General features: G+C 33.8%; 1 protein-coding gene across 1 annotated transcript in view; it reads left to right on the forward strand.

The window, feature by feature from the left end:
• Positions 1 to 19,405, forward strand: part of LOC103599321 (protocadherin-15) — a gene marked incomplete at both ends in the record, with an annotated part of 204,472 nt that overhangs the window by 68,013 nt on the left and 117,054 nt on the right. The window contains one exon of the mRNA XM_008583428.1: positions 12,755 to 12,948. Coding sequence (XP_008581650.1) covers positions 12,755 to 12,948 — 194 coding nt within the window. The remainder of the gene's footprint in view (positions 1 to 12,754; positions 12,949 to 19,405) is intronic.

Genomic DNA, 19,405 nt, shown 5'->3' on the forward strand with positions numbered 1-19,405 from the left:
GGAAAAAAAAAAAAAAAAAAAAAAAAAAAAAAAAAAAAAGAATTTCATGAACCTAACAAGATATTTAGTACTTAGGTAGGCCGGTGAAGGGGATATGATATTACTGGAGATGAAATGATATGGTCAAAGGCATAGTGATTTCATAAGGCATTAAGGATACCAATTTGTCTGTCATTGGAAAGTAGAGGAACTGAATAGTAAAAGATTTGCTTTTCTTTTACTAAGTCAGATAAATGTTGACTTATTCGTCCAGCTCCCTTGTACAGGCTTTTCTGTACTTTTGTAATGTCTTTTTATTCTTCTACAATAGCACTTCTATTAAAGATGCTTGTGTTTCCTATCTCCTTCCCTAGAACACCTGCTGTTTGACAGAAGTTATTCTGTCTGTGTCTTTTGTATTAGGCATTTTTCAGAGTCCTACATCTGGCACAACTTAAGGTCTGAGTCAATGGAAAGTTTATTTATCAATTAATTTAAAAAGGACTATCTTGCATAGCAGAGTAGTTTAGATTTGGCATTGTGTAGACAATATACAATTTCTTGAAGAAATAGGAGTATTTAATCCTGGGTTCTTAAATTGATGGGTTAAAGCTGAGATAGAAATTGATGGAAGCCAACATTGAGGAAATCCTTACTTAAAGTAATAAGAGTATAAGCTGGGTGTGATTTAATGCAATAGTGTTAGAGCACTTACGTTTCCAGTTTCCAGTCTGAGTTTAATTATTGAGAATCAATGAACTCCTACAAAAGGATCATCAAGTAAACACAGAAAAGAAGCAAGCCTTCAAAATTCTCAGGCAATGTAAAGAAATGCTTTGAAGTCTTCTCGTTGTTGTTTTACTCTTTGGCTTTTTATCAGGAAAAGGAGCACCTAGATGGGGAAGTTATCTCCAGTAAGAACCTTTTTGATGGTCTATAAAAAAATTAATAATGACGTTATTATTAATGGTGTTGATACCTGTTTCTGAATTATACACCTGAGAGATTCATTTGCCTACCACCTACTTTCCTGAAGTGCCCATCATCTTGGATTATTCTTGGATATGTTGAACAGAGAGGGATAACCATTAGCCTGGCACATTTTCAAGCTTTAAAGCATCACTGGTTCACATTAAGGCCAGAGAGAATAATTTTGGAAATAAATAAGTTTGCAATGCCTCTTGCTTGACTGCAAGAGGGGTCTTAAGTTCAGACTGACTCCCAACCTTGAGATACCCAATAGATCTACCCACTTTCAGATTTATGTAGCTATAAGTAAGGAAACAGAACAGGCAACAACACAGTTTTTATGTCAATAGTAGAGTGGAAGTCTTATGACCTCTAAACGTAACTTCTTATGTTTTCTAAACATCTAAGTGTTATCTTAAAATTTTGTTACACCAATTTCTATAGTGCATAAAAATAGACTTACTAAAACACTGGCTATCACCAGGATGTATTTCATCCAGTAAGGAGTTGAAATTCTCTCTGCAAAACAAATTAACAACCACAGACTTTCTTAAGTTTTCTGATATTTCTTTAACATTTAAAAGATTATTTCTTCCACTCCTCTTCCCCTACTGATAACTTTTTATCAGTATTGATAGAGATATTTAACTATGTATATAAGTGTTCTAACCATAAATTAACTTCTTCCTCTGTCCAATATTTCTCCATGGATATTACCTACCTTGTGAATTTTAGGTTGCCTTCCCAAATAGTCTTTCTTTCTTATAGATCAATATCTACTCAAGTGTTATTTATGTCTAACTGCTTAAGTGGATCAAAAAAATCTCTTTTTACATTATAGATCTGAGAAAGAGATTAAATTTTAGCCTAACATGATTTAATTAATATTACCATATTATTTTCTCTACTTTCCCAGAAAAAACAGGTATTTTAATTCTCACACATTATGTATTTACATTACCAGAGTAGTCATTGAAGATTATTTGCCAGACAATTCTGGGTTTCATCTGGTCTGGCAGAATAACCATACACCATTCCCTAGGTATTAATTTTCTCTAGTAAAAGCTTCTGGGTACCATTACAGTGCACCAGCCATTTGTGTCTCAAGAGGCACCACAGTCTTGATACTTAATCTGTCCAAACCTCACCAAAAGTACCATGGAAGAGGTAAATTTGTTTTCTTTTTTTTTTTTTTTTCCTTTTTGTCTTTTTCTGTGTCCGGCAACGGATCGCAACCCTCAGTGTCGCCCCCGTACCGGACCGGGACTGGCAACGGGATCGCAACCCTCTGTGTTGCTCCCACGCCTCGCTCCGCCAGTGAGCGGGAACCGGTCTGTATGTGGGATCCGAACCCTCGGCGGGAGCGCCGCCGCGCTTTCCAAGCGGCGCACTATAGCAGTGCGCCACCGGGCCAGCCCCTAAATTTGTTTTCTAATTCATGAAATTATGTCTGTGAAAGAACATGGGTAACAACTGTAGTTATAAATGGCATCTTCTTATAGCTTGACTGGCTATAGTTCCCACAAATATTCTCCTCTGATTTGGTCCTGCAATAGAGCCAACTACAACCCTTTTAAAACATCATTTTTCATTATAATAATTGTGTCAGTAAGTCATTCCCGAGTAATCCCACGTTACTGAAAAAGAATGTTCTCCAATTTGCTTATTTGTGTTAACAAGTTTGCCTAAAATCCAACTCTGTTTGATTCAATAAACTAACTCCAGTTCCCAAGTATCCAACTTCTTTTTAATTCTTAAGGTCCAGTGTTGATTAAGCTGACACAAGGATCATTGCCTGTAAGCACATAGAATATGAATGCCATTGAAGGCTACTGTGTATGTGCAAAAGTATTATGTCTCTCAGAAGATTGTGGGTTTGGTATATTCAACTTCTAGTTGCAGTTCACCTTGAGTGTGCTAAAGGCTTCCCATAATTATCCCCTGTGCATTTCTAGGAACAAATAATCAGTGATATGGGATCAAAATGTAACTTAACTATTCACCTTCCTGGGCAAGATTCTGATTCCATAAACATTTGTTTATATTCCATCACACTGTCAACCACGTCTGGTGAGATAAAAGAGCAAAGGAGACTCTGTCATGTATAGAAACCAGGGAAAAAGCCTAAAGTTGTGTCATTCTGAAATATATCTATACATGTATGAGCAACAGATGGGAACCACATAATATTGGGCTAGGTCAAAGTTAGGATTTTTCTCATATTTAATAATATAATAAGCACAACCAATAAAACAAGATTTAAGTGATACATTCCAACCTAATATTCCAACATATCATCAGAGAACATATTGACCACAAAAGATCCCAGTAGAGTTCTCAGGCATATCAAATACCTTGATTTATGCAAAAGCCAAGTCTGGGCACTTCTCCAGCATTGGCCATAACTCAACACCATATCTGAGAGAAGCAGGTAAGAGGGTTATACTCTTGCTCTGAAATGTTCTCTCAGAGGAAAACAGAAAGGTATCTTTTCAGGAAATTTTCACGGGCTCCCCATTCTATATTCTACAATTTTACCTTGTTTCCTTTTATTACTTTTCTTAACACAGACTCAGCCTCCCTGGGTGGGATTTTCTGAATCCATTCTACTTTTCATTTTGGGGGCTGATGCTTTCTTGCTTGCTAAAGCTTCCTCCTTTGTTCAGTCCTAATAAGAAGGAATAAGTTTAAAAAGATGGCATGGAGTGGTATGAAGCTGATAGTCACTTTGCTGAAAGTAGAGGAAAGTATAAAGGTTTAAAAGAGAAAGAAACACGCAGCCAAATTCTAAACTTTGGAAAGTGTGTAGGAAGGGAGGAAGAAGGGAGAAAAATGAATCGAATAATGAAACAACATGTAAACAATTAGCCTGAATGGCATCCTATTAATGCAGTAGGAAGATAAAATGAATAGAGATGGTTAAAAAAAAATCATGTTTTATTTTTTTTCTAGTTTTTGAGAGGTTTATTGAGATATAATTTACATGTTCTTATATATTACAATGTACATTTCAATGACTTTTAGTAAATTTAGACAGTTGTGCACGATTAGCACAATTCAGTTGTCTTTATTTCCATCACCCCAGAATGTTTCCTCATGCCTGCTTGCAGTCAACACTCACTCCCATCTCCAGCTTCAGGCAACCAGGGCTCTGATTTCTGTCTCTAAAAATTTGCCTTTCCTTGGAATTTCCAAAATATGAAATTATACAGTATGTGGTGGGTTTTTTGTTGGAGGAGGTCTGGCTTCTTTAACACAGCATAATGTTTATGTGGTTCATCGATGCTGTAGTATGAATCAATACTATATTTCTATTTCTTTGAATTACTAAATAGTATCTCATCATATAAAAACACCACATTTTGTTTATCCATTCACCAATTGATGGACATTTAAGCTGTTGCCGGTTTTGGAAAGTATGAAAAATGTTCCTGTAAATATTATGTACAAGTCTGTTATGGACATATATTTTTATTTCTAGTATGTACAGATAGATAATTAATAGTAGAATTGCCAGGTCATACTGTAAGTATATACTTAACTCTTTAAAAAAACTGCCTACTTGCTTTCCAAAGTGTTTGCACCATTTTAAATATCCACCACATCTTGACTAATACTCAGTATTGTCAGTTTCTTTATTAAAGCCACTATGGCAGGTTCCTAGTAGTACCTCATTGTGGTTTTAATTTGCACTTCCCTGATGACTAATGATGTAGAGATACTTTCATATGTTTATTAGCTATTTGTTGATCTTCTTTTGTAAAATGTCTATTCAAAGCTTTTGCCATTTTTAAAAAATTGCCTTCTTATTGACGTATAGGTGTTTTTTATAAATAATGAATACAAGTCCTTTAATAGATATATGATTTGCAAATGATTTCTCACAATCTGTACATTCTCATGTTCTTAGAGTTTTCAGAAGAGCGAAAGTGCTTTTAATTTTTATGAAATTCAATTTATCATTTTTTCTCTTGTGTACATTTTTGATGTCACATTTCAGAAATCTTTGCCCATCTAAGTTCACACATTTTTTCTTTTATGTTATCTGCTATCAATTTCACTGTTTTTGCTTTCACAGTCAGGTCTGTGATCCATTTTTTAGTTAATTTTGTATATGCCATGAGTTAAAGGTCTCAGTTCATTTTATTTTTTATTTATTTTTTATATATAAATATATAATTGTCCCAGAAGCATTTATTGTAAAAAATGTCTTCTTCCCGATTGAGTTACCTTGGCACCTTTGTTGAAAATCAGTTAGCCATAAGCATAAAGGATTATTTCTAGATTTCTATTCCATTAATCTTTATGTCTGCCTTAAACCAAAACCTCATTGTCCTTCTTACTGTAGGTTTATAGAGCTGTTTGAAATCAGATGGTGCATGTCTTTCTTTGTTGCTTTTCTTTTCTAAAAGTACTGTTGCTATTCTAGGTCCCTAGTGGTTCCATATTAGTTTTAGGATGAACTTCTTAATTCCTACAAAAAAAGCCTGGTGGGATTTTGATAAGGGTTATATTGAACCTACAAATCAAATAAATTATGAAGAATTTCAGTCTTATCAATATTGAATATTTTAATCAATGAACATGCAATGTCTTTCCACGTACTCTTAAATTTCTGTCTGCAGTGTTGTAAATTTTGGTGTGCAGATCTTGTACTACTTTTGTTAAATATGTTCCTTGGTCTTTTATCATTTTTGATGTTATATGAATGGAATTGATTTTGTTTGGGGATTGTTCATTGCTAACATGTAGAAGTGCAATGGATTCTCTTCAACCTTGTTAGTTGTTTGTAAGTTCCACTAGTTTCTTGTAGATCCTTAGTAGTTTCTACATAGATGATCATATCTTTTAAAAATAAAGACAGATTTACTTTTTTTCCCCCAATTTTATGACTTTTTGTTTTTGTTGTTGTTCCTTTATGTACTTTATTGCACTGACTAGAACTTCTGGTGCAGTGTTGAATAGAAGTGGTGAGGGCATCCTTTTCTTGTTTATGATGCTGGGGAAAAAACACTCAGCCTTTCATCATTGAGTATAATGCTAGCTGTAGGTTTGCTTGTAGATGCTTTTTATCATGTTGAAGAAGTTCCTTTCTAATCCTGGCTTGTTGAAACTTTTAATCATAAATGGATATTGAGTTCTGTTAATTGCTTTTTCTGTGTTTATCAAGATTATCATGTGGTTCTTTATTTCATTAATATGATAGATTACATATATTGATTGAATGTCTTTATTTAACCTTTAATTTGAAAAATAGTTTTTCTGACTATAGTTTATTGGTTGACAGGTACTGGTGGTTGTTTTTCTCTTCAGTACTTTGAATATGTTTTGCCTATGTCCCCTGGTTTTCATTGTTTGTGATAAGAAGTCAGCCATGAATCATATGTTGTTTCTTTTCATGAAAAGTCTTTAATTTGCTGCTTTCAAGATATTATTTGTCTTTCAGCAATTTGACTATGATCTGCCTACGTGCGTATTTTTGTGTTTATACTATTTGGAATATTTAAACTCTTGGATCCTGACAAAGACTCTCTCCTTGACCAAACTTTATTTAGGTCCTCTGACCCTTTTTTCATCTAGGCCTCATCCTTTGGTCCTTTCTTCAGCCTGCCTAGCTCAGTTTTAGCAATAAACCTGCTAAATTAGTTTAAAGAGAATCTCCCACCCTGAATATGTGATCAAATTCTTCACCCCCTTTCCCTCACCTTAGATATCTGATTACCCTGGCCTGGCTTTAGCAAGAATGCTGTTAAGTCAGGCTAGCAAGAATCCCCCTACCCTTGATATCTTCTGTTAGTAACTTTTTATCTACTGACCCCCTCCCTCTGCTCCTTGGCTATCCAGCTGTCTTGACAGTATTTGGAATTGAATTAAGCCTGATCTCTCTTCCATATTGTGGTAATCTTGACACCTACCACAATAGTCATGAATAAAGTCTTCTCACCATTTTAACAAGTATACAAGTCTCAGAATAATGTTTTCCTTAACCATCGTTAGATTTATTTATTTTTTGTTTATTTGTTTTAACTGGAGATTATAACAACTCTGGACTTTGAATTTTTAATATCAGGATTTTAATTTTCTTTAATAACATGTCTGGACTTCATCTGATAAATCTATTTCCCTTCCATGTGCAGCTCCTAACATCTCTGCACGGTTATTGCTTTGATTCCTATGTTTATTTTTTTACCTGGCTTTTTAATGGGCTCTTCCTGCTTGTATATAGCTCAATGTTAGCTGGTGATTTGGGCTGAGGTTTGTATAAAACATCTCAGGCACATGAGGCTTCCACCCTCTGCCAGTTGACCTGAGTTTGGTTTAAGGGGGGCATTGTGAATTCAGGCACTTCTCAGGACTCCCTTTACATTGACCTTCCCCTGGGCCTTCTCCTGACACATCTGCACAGGCTTGAAATTTCAGAGATATGTGCATAGCTTATCTAGCCTTTCTATTGGGCTCTCACTTTCTGGCTCTTTCCACTAAATTTCCAGCTTGCTTACAGATTATCCCAACTGGGAAAGCAACTCATATTGGCAGAGCTAATCTAATTCCCCATTCAATTCCTACCATGATTGATTCTTTTGCTAACTCAGTGCCAAATTGAGTCTGTCCTCTCTTGAAGCAAATCCTCTGCTTTTCGTGGCCAGCACTACTCTTATAAACCTTACGTGCCAACTGGGCTTGGGGGTGAGAGTGGTGAGGCATGGGATGAGATGCAAATAAGAAGGGCACTGACTCTTGCTTTTCTTACCTAAAGTTATAGCAGTTCTTTATCAATAATGCCTCTTAATTTGTTTGTTTTAGTGAATTTTTAAAAGCCCTAAATATTGTTTTTGACAATTTTGCTTAGATGTTTACTTATTTTTTGGACAAAGGATGATCCGATCTACTTAAACCACCACAGCCAGAAGTCCTGCTTCTAATCCACCCATCTTTGCCATTTTAAAAGAGCAATTTCAGTCATGTGGTGGTGATGGGACCAGATGTGTAGTATAAAGGAAAAGGCAGAATTTTGCAAGTAGGAGTCCTATGATGAAGCGGAAGGAAGCAAATAAAGTAAATTAGGACTTTTAGGTATTAGCATTAGTAGTTTTTCCGGCAACTGACTGGTAACAGGGATTGAACCCTGGACCGTGGTGTCATCAGCATCATGCTATAACTAACTGAGCTAACTGGCTAGCCCAAATAAAGTAAATTAAATAAACTCTGTATTAGCCGGAGAAAACTGCTGTTTATTTTTACTCTAGTAATCTAAATGAATATTTTCATGAATCAATTATAACTGATGGATTATAGTTTGTTTTTATAAAAGGAAATTCCCATGTATTTTTACCTCACTATTATGCAAATGTACTCATTTTATGACCCTAAATTTTATACTAGGCAATAATCTATATGTCTAATAAAAATTATAAGACAATAGTGTGCTGGTATACTAATTGTTGCTCCGTTGAATTAAAATAACCAAATAAACTGCTGTCTGAACAAAATTAGAATCATACTTTTTATATTTTCCCAAATAGGCCAAAAAAAAAAAAATGCAACAAACCAAAAAACCAACAAACAGAACAAATCACCTTATTAAATGCAAAATACAAAATGAAAGGAATCAGCATGACATTAGGAAACAGACAGAAGTGAATGTCCTGAAAAAACACAGTGCAGTCTTTTTTCTACCCTGGCTAAATATCAAGATAAACAAAGCCCCAGACACTATCTGAGATTCTGAAAAAGGCATAGAATGTCTTCACAGTAAATATTTCTTAAGGAAATCCCCACCTAGCACTTTCTCTCACCCTTTAGACTCTCTAGGTGAAATTCATTGAAAAGAATACAAAGAAATCTCTTAGAAATAGAATATCCCCTAAGTAATAAAAAGCATCAGATTGAAACAAATATTTAGATGATGAGATTTCTAGAGAATAACTGTATTTTATCATTAAGATTCCCAAAATCTGTGTCTGTATAAATCGGAAACTTTCTTTCCATAACAGCACAAGGTTATGTTCCTGATGTAACCTGTGTGTACCATTGAAAACAACACGGCTTCAATTCTGTGTTTGATTAGTGTACATGTTGTTGATCAAAATTTTTGTCTCCAAATCTGTTTTGTCATCTAAATCAAGTGTGAAATGTTTCAGTTCATGTTTTAGAGACCAGCAGTCATAGTTTTTATTATAAGTAATAACTATTAAAATATATCACCTAAATTCTCTTGTAACCTTCTTATCTAAAATTATATTATTTCCCCAGCTCTTTCTGCCTGCAAAACAAAACACAAAACAACAACAAAAGGAGAAAAAGAAAAATGCAGAGACTACTATACATATTGAACATCAAATATAAGTTAATCCTTCCATTATTTGTTTAGTTCAAACTCTTATCTTGAACCAGTGTCCAGGCCTGAGTCTCACTCCTGTCACTGGAGCTAAGTATCAGCCACACCCAAACACGGACTGTGAAAGGGATGAATGGTTCCCCAAGGGAAAATGAGGGGCTTTTTAATGGAAGCAAGAGTCCAGGATGCGCAGGAGGCAAAAAACCACCAAATGGTCAACATGCATAATCAGTAGCATTTAAGCAATAATTAATTTTTAGTGAAAATGTATTTACTCATATAAAAATACTATATTCATGCTCTTGTATTTGTAGTCTTGGGATTACTTCTATATCAGTTATGGCTTTTAGTCAATCCCTGTGACATTTTTGAGATTTCAATTTGAATGTTTTTGTTCAGCTTATGATGCAACACTCTTTATTTTTGTCCTTTTACATAAAGCCATAATTCTAACTTTCCAAGAACCAGGAGAGAGCGATTGAAGAGAGATGCAAACTGCAGCCAAAAATAGGAAGGGAATAGTAGGGGAAAATCAGATTTTTTTCTTTTTTTCTTTTGCAGGGTGGGGGATGGCTGGAGACATCTGGAATATTCACACATTAGAATACTGAGAGGAAAGAATTGTGGGAGGGTAAGATTGAACTTGCTGAAAAGGGCTGTAATACATTGTGGAAAAGAAATACGTTAACATATAGCTCAGTGTTTCTTACCATTTAGATATCATAATGTTCAAATAAAGCAAATAAAAACCATGCATTTAATTTTTCTTTCATCTGAAACTTTTAAGCAGCTCTTTGTCTTCTCCAAGTAAATCAACCCCTCATTCATGCCCCCTAAATTAGAAGTGAGCTTCATATGCTACTTCAATCTAGTAGACACTGGTCACAGTCATGGAGTTGTAAATGAATAGCATCTACAGCTATATTTAACATCATATAATAGACTTCAGAAAGGGATACCTACTACATAGTGTCATTGAGGTTTGAAATAAATGCCTTGAGTTTTCAGGGTCTTGCACCAAAACTATTACTGGATGGTTATTCCAAGTCAGTATGTCAGCTCTTTTTTCTAATCTTGGACCACAAATAGTTTCTTTAAGTTATTTTTTTTTACATGTGTGCAAACAAAATTATATTGATTCTCAACCTACTATTTTATTATTTAGTATTAAATGACCGAAAAATAGTATAAAGCTATGTAAGTAACCTAAACATATAATTCATTTTTGCCTTATTTGTTAAATTTTCTACCTGCTAATGGTTTCTGTGGAGCTAGTCGTGTTCCCTGAATATGTTAGCTTATTTGTGGTTGTCTGCCTCTGCAACTTTAGGGGTGTTTCTATCGCCTATGCTTTGCAGTACTATTTGGTATTTATAGCACCTTGCAGGTGGGTTACTTCCTCCATTTAATTATCATCTAGCTTTTCCTCCCTACCAACGTCGTTTATGAAAATGTTAAATAAGACCAGCCGTAATACCTACATCCCTGAAGCACACTCCTCAACACTTCTTCTTAACTTGGTGCATTGCCATTTATCATTAAATTCCTTTGGCCAATTTAAGTCCCAGGAAAAATGTTAATATAGAATCCAATATGAGCTAAATTTTAATTAAGATTTCCTGAGACATTTTGTTTAAGAGATTTATTATAATCAAAGTTGATATCTCTTCTGCTACCTCCATCCTCTAATTTTCTCCACACACACACACACACACAAAATGAATTTGTCTGGCTTGAATAGTTCTTTTTAAATACACATCATTCATTTTGACTGTTTCTGCAAATAGTTTTCTTCTCCTTTGCCTTTGGGACTATGTCTGTCATGCTCATATAAGTCCAGAATCATTCCATCAAATGCCTTACCTTCTAGCAACAGCATCTGTCCACCACCAAATACCCAATCTCAGGATGTAGCTGCATTAATGCCAGTCTCTTAAATTTCTGCTTCTGTGCACATTATCACTCTAAATGCAGCATGTAATAAAAATAGAAATAGAATATTCACAATATATCGCTTTAAGCATTGTGGGAAAAATAAAGCAATTTGTTTACATTTTTTGAGAACATTAAACATGGAACTTTGAAAGGGCCATAAATTAAAACGGCATCCCTGAAACTGAATTCAAATTTCAAGGTAAATAGTTCACATGCACATTTTATCAAGGTAGGTGTGCCAGAGTTTTCACCAGATTCCCAAAGGAGTCTGTGAACTAAAAAAAAATACGACTTTATAGAAGTAAAACATGGATATTGGAAGTACATAAGACAATGTAATCGAAAATGAAAATACTTTTCTACAGGTTAATTTATTGCAATTATGTGTGTTTATTTGACAGAAAACTTATAATTGTTTTCCCTGTATGTGTAAACTGAGGTCACTTTTCTTTCCTCCATCTATGAATTTTGGTAGTAGGATGAAAAAAGAAAATTCTGTGAATGTATATAAAATGCATATTGATGTCGATGGGAAGGAGAGGGTAGAGAGAGGGGGGAATATTTAAAAAATTAAATTCATATTATAGGATTTCCCACCAGAATATATTTTTACTCTTTTTTCTGCCATGAAGTAAATTTATATTGATCACTAAGTCAAGAAGCCTTATTTAACAACAAATCATTACGTAATGTTGCTTTATGAAATTGATCATAATTATTTTCTTTACATATAATAACCCAAATATGCTCTTTGTAAGGTACTAGTTGCCTCAAAATAATTATTAATATGTGCAAATTAGCTCTATAGATATTTATGTGGTATAATTTCAGGAACTCTGAATAGATTCCATTCTCAAAAATACATTTCTTGGGCTACATTAGCCTTGATATCGTACAATCAGAGATGCATTTGTTTGATTTTGAAAAGATAATACTCTAGGCCTTATCAGTCTTTTTAAAATCAGTGTAAACAAGATTGTATGAATTTTTTTTCTAGAGCAATTATAATTGAAAGGGACACAAGGACAAGAGGATCTTTGGAGACAGGAAAGAGAGTGTTATGAATGAAAAAATGAGAGCAAAAGTAAGGATTGGAGTAATAAAGACAAACCGCCTATTTCATTTTTTTTCCAGATCTCAGTCTGTAGTAATGTGTGTTTATGTGTCAAAAACAAGAGGCAAGATAGAGAAAAAATTAAATTTCCTATAGAGATATTAGATTTTCTGATAAGATTTTCCTCTTTTATCCTTTATTAAACTTAAATAAAGATGGTCTTCAAGACCCAAAAACTTTTTTTCTCATCACTCTCACTAGAAAAGAGGGAAAAAATTCTTCTTTCTGTGATTGCTTCAGTATCATAACAGAACATGGTAGCCTCAATTCAAGAAAACAGAGTATATATGTCAAGAAAACTTTCTTTACTTATGTTTTGTCTTTGGAAGCAAGCTCCTTTTCTTGGGGAAAAAAAAAAATGACACCGATGGAGAGAGTTTGAGTCCCAAGAGGACTTACGTTGTGATTTCCAATTCCAGCTCACTGCAGTTGACGCAGACGAAGGGTCAAATGGAGAGATCACATATGAGATCCTGGTCGGGGCTAAGGGAGACTTCATCATCAATAAAACCACAGGCCTCATCACCGTCGCTCCAGGGGTAGAGTTGATAGTCGGGAGGACTTACGCACTCACCGTCCAAGCAGCGGATAATGCTCCTCCTGCAGAGAGAAGGTAATTTATATTAGAACCAGTGCAGACTTTTCCATCGCTCCCGTTTAACCCTGTAATTAAATTTAAGAAGTGCAGCAAGCATTCGTTTATCCTATAAACATCTAAATTAGATCAGAAAAACAGAGAGACCGGATTCTCAGAAATTGCATATTGTGATTTGGTTCAATTGTGGGAAAAGGACAATAAAGACGAGATTAAACCACAAAATAATTAAGTATGATTTCACAGATGCAGAAGGATGCAGGTCTCAGTGCTAGTGGGGGAACTGGGAAATAGCAGAGGCCTGTTTCCAATTTATTACTGAAAAACAAGGTTGCAGACAGTGAGAAAGGCTCTTTTCTTCAAAGTCACAGGTGTGTCAGTGGCATGCAATGTTTCAGGGTTTTGAAGCCACCTCTCAGTGTATGAGTAATTACTGCAATATATATGTAAAATAATATGTAAGTATTGTATGTAGACACACACACACACACACACACAGTTAAAAGACTTCCTACTATTACAACTGCATTTTTCTAGTCCCTCACCTGAAATAATCCTTTAAATTAATTGTTTATTTCCAGATTTTCAGTATAAATTTCAAGAAAGTACTAATGAATATGAATATATTCCTTCACCTTGCTAGTATTTTTTTTTCCTTCACAATACTTGTGGTTCTTTCCATATGAATACTGGATAACTCTCAAATCTTTTTTCATAGCTATATAATATTTCTTTATATATATAAGAAGTATATTTAAGAAGCCCATTATTAATGGACTTTTAAATTCAGATCTCTTTATTTTACCTACAATGAAGACATAAATAACATTGGAAATGCTTTATTTTGAATGTGTGCAAGTATATCAGTACATTCCCAGATGTGAGATAAAAGAGTGTATACAATTGTAAGCTTTATAGTAATTGCTCAATTGCCTTCTGCAGGGCTTATAACAACTATAATTTGCAATTCCAACTACACAGTCTGAGAATGGCTAATTCTATACAATCTTCCATTCATGTGTAATATCAAATATTTAGATTTTTGCCAATCTGATAAGAAATGGTATCTATTTTTTGTCCCTTTGGATATGAGTGAGTTTGAGTATATTTCTTACATTTAAGAGCCAATTCTATGATCTTTTCTGTGAATTCTGTATTCATAACATTTACTCATTTTTCTATTAGTATATTAAGCTCATATTATAGTTATTCTACATTTTCTAATAGTATGTTTGTGGGTTCATATTGTATATTTAATTCTTTTTTACATATGGAATTTATCCTAGTGTGTAGTAGCAGATATTAATCCAGCCACATTTTTTAAATCAACTACTCTCTTGTCCCCACATAACATATTGAATAGCTCATCTTTTCTTCACTAATTGAACATGTTACATTTGTTAACTTAACCTAAATGCTGTTTTTCCCTCCAAAATTTTCCTGTATAATCTTTCTGTTAATCTTTCCCTTTGACTTTAAGTAAGCTACTTCAGTGGGTTTGTTGTTGCTGTTGTTGTTTTTACTATATTTTTATTAGGAACACATTAAATCTATAAATTAATTACTTAGGATATATTATATACTTTTGACATTGAATCATTTGATCCAAGACTTTTTTGTCTCTTCATTTGTTCATCATTTCTTTTGTATCTTTTGTAGTTTTTATTTTGTTTGTTTTCTTTATGCAAGTCCTGTACATTTCGTTTTTGATCAACTTCTATATCTTTTGTTTTTATTGTAAATTGACTCATTTCTTGTAAGTTCTAACACGTTGATGTTTGTATATAGGAAAGCTATTTATCTTTTTACATTAAATTTTAATCTACTTCCTTATTTAATTCTCATGTTTTTGTAGTTTGCCGTTGATTGTTTCATATTATTCAACAATATATTTTATAAATAGTGGTAATTTTATATCCTTCTTTTTGTTTTCTTTCTTTCCTTTACTTCCATTTGCTAGTGCTTACTTCCAATAAAAATGCTTGTCTTGCTTTTGACACAAGTGAGAACACCTCCATGTTTCCCTATTTGAAGGGTTATGGTTTTAAAAATGGTATATTATTCCCTTAAGAAAGTATTGATTTTTTTCTCTTTTTATTGAATTTTAAAAATAAGAATGGTGGTTTAATCAGGTCAAATAAATATCCATCATATATGAAGATGGAAGAGACTTTTCTTCTTGAGCCAACTGCACAATGATTAGTCTTAATATAGAAACTAAAATAAATGTATTTTACATTCCTGGTATGAATCATACTGGGTTATGATGTTTTACACCGGAAATAAACTGTGTAATATATTTGTTGATTTTTTATTTTGTAAAATTAGTCTGTACTTTCTGAGAAATTTTAACAAGATTTCGTACAGTTGTTATAATAACTCATAAAAAGAACGAATAAAAAACACAAGAATACACAAAAAAGAATCGATAAGTGTAATAGCAAACATGAATGAGTTAGAAACATCTCTAAAATTAATAAATACATCCAAATTTGGCACTCTGAAAAAAACTAACAAAATAAAAACATAATTAAGTAGATAAACCACTATTAAAATAATCAAAAAAAGGAAGAAAATTCAACTTAACATAATGAATTCTTTGGGAAAATAACACATAAATAGAAGAAATCGAAAGATTCATGAGACTTTGTTTTAATTTAAGTAAAATTTTTTAAAAAACCATGAATCAATAATTGTTAAGGAAGACACAATTTACCAAAATTGAGCTCCAATAAACTAGAAAATCTTGAGACCAATCCTATGGAGGAAATACAGGAAATTCTTAAAGTAGTACTACCCAGAACTACACCAGATCCAGGTAGCTTGACAGAAGGACTGGAACAGAATTTAAAGAGTGGATCATTTCCATGCGTATAAGCCATTCCCAAAGGAGAGAAAAGGCCACTGTTGCACCCACAATGCATGGGGAATTTTTCTCTCTCCACACCCCTTCTACCATTAATCATGGAGATTTGGTAGTTTCTCACTGATGTTTATAGAATATTGTTCCTCCTTCTTAGTATTCTCTCTTTAAATGTCATGTCATAAAAACACAATACATGTTACTCCTCCATACCACTGTCAATAACAGACGCGAGGTCCTTCCCATTATCCCTTCTTCTCTCTAACCTCATATACTGTTGTCATCTACAAACCTGCAGGTCACTCTGGAGCAGTTTAGATTCTGCCTCTGTGACATTCACTTCAGCAGCACTCCTGTCATAATTCTTGGTGACTCCTGTATCCAATATGTAGTTTAAAGCATCTCCAATCTTGCATTCACTCTGATCAAACACTCTTGGAGTCATCCTCAGTGCCTCTTTTTCTTTCAAACTTAAAACATAACCTTCAACAAATCTTCTAAGCTCTACCCTCAAAATATATTCAGAAATATATATACCAACAAGTCCTGCCACTTTGATTATTAACATCCCAGTCTAGAGTGTTGAAATCCTCTTCGAACTAGATTTTTACCTGTGCCTCTTTCATTCTCTTCTCAGCACATTAGCCTGAGTTATCCTGGTAACATGGAAAAGTTTTCATTTATTTACTCAAGCTCTCCAGGTCTTTCACATCTCACTCCTGAGTAAAAGGCAAAATCATTTAAAAAGCCAGTGGGTCCTAGTACAGTTTTCCAGCTACCAGCAGTTGTAGGACACTCCTTTGTGTCACCAACTCATACCAACCTTATCTTCTGCTTGAATTTCTTGTCAATCCACTCCAGTCATTGCACTGATCTCCTCTCTGCCCCTGAGGATAGCAGTTACCTTTCAAACTTTTGAACTTGGCTTTCATCTCCTTTCAGCCTGTATGGCTCTTTTCTCAGATTTCCCCAGGACCTCATTTCCTTCAGGTGTCTGTGACAGTAGGATTTTTTTTTTTTTCAGTCCAACAAACCATTTATTATGTAACTACCATTTACCACATTCTAGAATTCACTGATAAACATACTACTGAAATTTGTAGGCAAAAGAAAAGTACAGTGGAAAATGGAAAGAAGAATATAAATAGAGTCATGTGTCATGTAACGACATTTCAGTCAACAACAGACCATATATATAATGGTGGCCCCATAAGATTATAATGGAGCTGGAATAGGCTATACCATCTAGGCTTGTATAAGTACACCCTATGATATTCACGTGACAAAATCACTTAATGATGCATTTCTCAGAATGAATCCCCATCATTAAGTGATGCATAATTGTACCTAAATTCAGTTTAGCGTGGTAATTTTGAGTTTAAGGCAATTTTGGACTCTCAGGGACATTGATGAGGGCACTTATCATAATGTAGGAATTATGAGAAGTCCCCATAAGATGAGTTTAGGAGAAAAAGTAGAGGTTCGCCAGGTGAAAAAAGTATGTAACATTATTTTCACAGCCTCAGAGGTCTAAAGAAGCTGTGCATTGATGTATAATTGCCATTAGTCAGTTAGTGGTACTAGTACATAAATCAATTCAAGGAGGGACTGTAAAGTTAAAAGACATGTCACAGAATGGAGAGATAAAATAGTTTAAAAAAAATTAGGTTTTTGTCTAAGGTAACTTGGTGGTGGTGATGTCAAGTTGGTGCACATGGTTTGGGTGAGGGCATGAATTTAATTTTAGAGACATTTATTTAGATGTGGCTATGGTTAATATGAGGGTGCTTCAAAAGTTCATGGAAAAATGGAATTAAAAGATTATACAAATATTTCCATGAACTTTTTGAAGTACCCTCCTACATCCAAAAAGCAAATAGATATGTATGCCTGAACCTGAGAAAATGGTTAAGGGCTGTTTCGTGGGAGAAATGTATACAATACTTTTATATATTTAGTAGTTACAGAATCTAAAATAAGATTCAAATAAAGTTCAAACCAATTTTAAGTAATAGCTTTATTCATGCTGGGTTATTCTGAAGAGGAGTTAAAGATGATTGATTCTATTTAATTCTATGGATATTTTCTTCTTCTTAATTTGTTTATTTATTTGTGCAACTGGCTGGTACATGGATCTGAACCCTTGATCCTGGTGTTACAACACCACACTTGAACCAATTGAGTTAACCAGCCAGCCAGATGCCATTTACTGAGTGTTCACTAGGGCCAGACACCATGCTAGCAACTTTACATACATAATTTCTAATACTAACAACATGTGACTTTTTCATAGTTATACTTATTTTTGCAGACCAGAGATCTGAGGCTGAAATAGAATAATAGACTTGGCTAAGCTACCTTCTTTCCCAGAGCCAACCCTCCAGTAAACAAGTGGTAGGATCAGAGTACGTACTCAGAGCTATGAGATTCTAAAATTTTTTCCTCCCCTCTGTTCCATATCCATTATCTTTGTAGTTACTCTTCTGGAGAAAAATTACAATTATTTAATAGCAGTATTAATAATGCTAGTTATAAGAACAAAGTAACCTTTTTTTAAATTTAAACTTTCATTAAAATACATCAGTATTCATCAGTATCAATTTATTTTATTAGATATATTTTTTCATTGAAGATAGTGCTATGATAAATAGATCTGTTCTTATCTTTATGTAGTGATATATTATGATTACTGTGATTGAAGTGTTTTTAATCATTTAATCGATTGAGATTTTATAACCTTCTTTATTCAATTACTATTTGCAAGTCATTTCACTGATTTGCCCAGAAAAGCTGTTGTCTACATTAGCAATATAATAATAGGTTTTTACTAGAGTAAAATTGTATTTCACACCAGGCAACAAAGTGCCATCTTCAGAATCAGAGTATACAGGTCTTTTCAGTGACACCAGACTTTTATTTGGCCTAGCCTCATTGTTTTGTTTTTTATAGGCAATGGCTTGGGTACTAAAAGATCACCTTATAATGTCTGGTCAAACATCAAATGGGACCTGCCGAAATTAAAATCAGTATAGCTCCTTTCTGCCAGCTGTAATAATGTCATGTTCACCTTAGGATAATGGCGTTTGCTATATTCTGGAGGGAATTAATCCTTCAAACTGAGTTAATGTATGGACTGTAGAGTTGTGAGGTTTTGCTTTCAGTATTTCCTTTGGAAGGAAGTTGCCATTTAAAAGTTTTACATGTAAAAATATAAATGTTGATATGCTTTACAAATTTACCAAGCCAGAAACAGTGGCATATACACCTGATTAAATAACATCAAAATCACTGGCAGCGACATTCAGAATTTGGGCAAGTTTTCATATTATTCTTTTGAGATTGGCAACTTAAATTCATAAAATTAAATAGCATTGACTCAAAATAAGACAGATATGAATTAACTCTTTATGTATTTGTTATTCTAATTTAGTAAACTTGCTAAAGATTCAGTGAGAGGAGAATAGTTAGTAGTTTTTTTTTTTTGTTTTTGTTTTTTGGCTTTAATAAGCATTAGAGGAGAGCTAAAAACCAAAAGATAAAAAATGTCATAAGATATTTGGAGATATTATTTACTCTAGTGGTGTATGTAGGTCATCTTGTACTTATTTAATT

This window comes from Galeopterus variegatus, unplaced genomic scaffold (genome assembly GCF_000696425.1).
Source record: "Galeopterus variegatus unplaced genomic scaffold, G_variegatus-3.0.2 Scaffold2913, whole genome shotgun sequence".
In the NCBI taxonomy this organism is placed as follows: domain Eukaryota; kingdom Metazoa; phylum Chordata; class Mammalia; order Dermoptera; family Cynocephalidae; genus Galeopterus; species Galeopterus variegatus.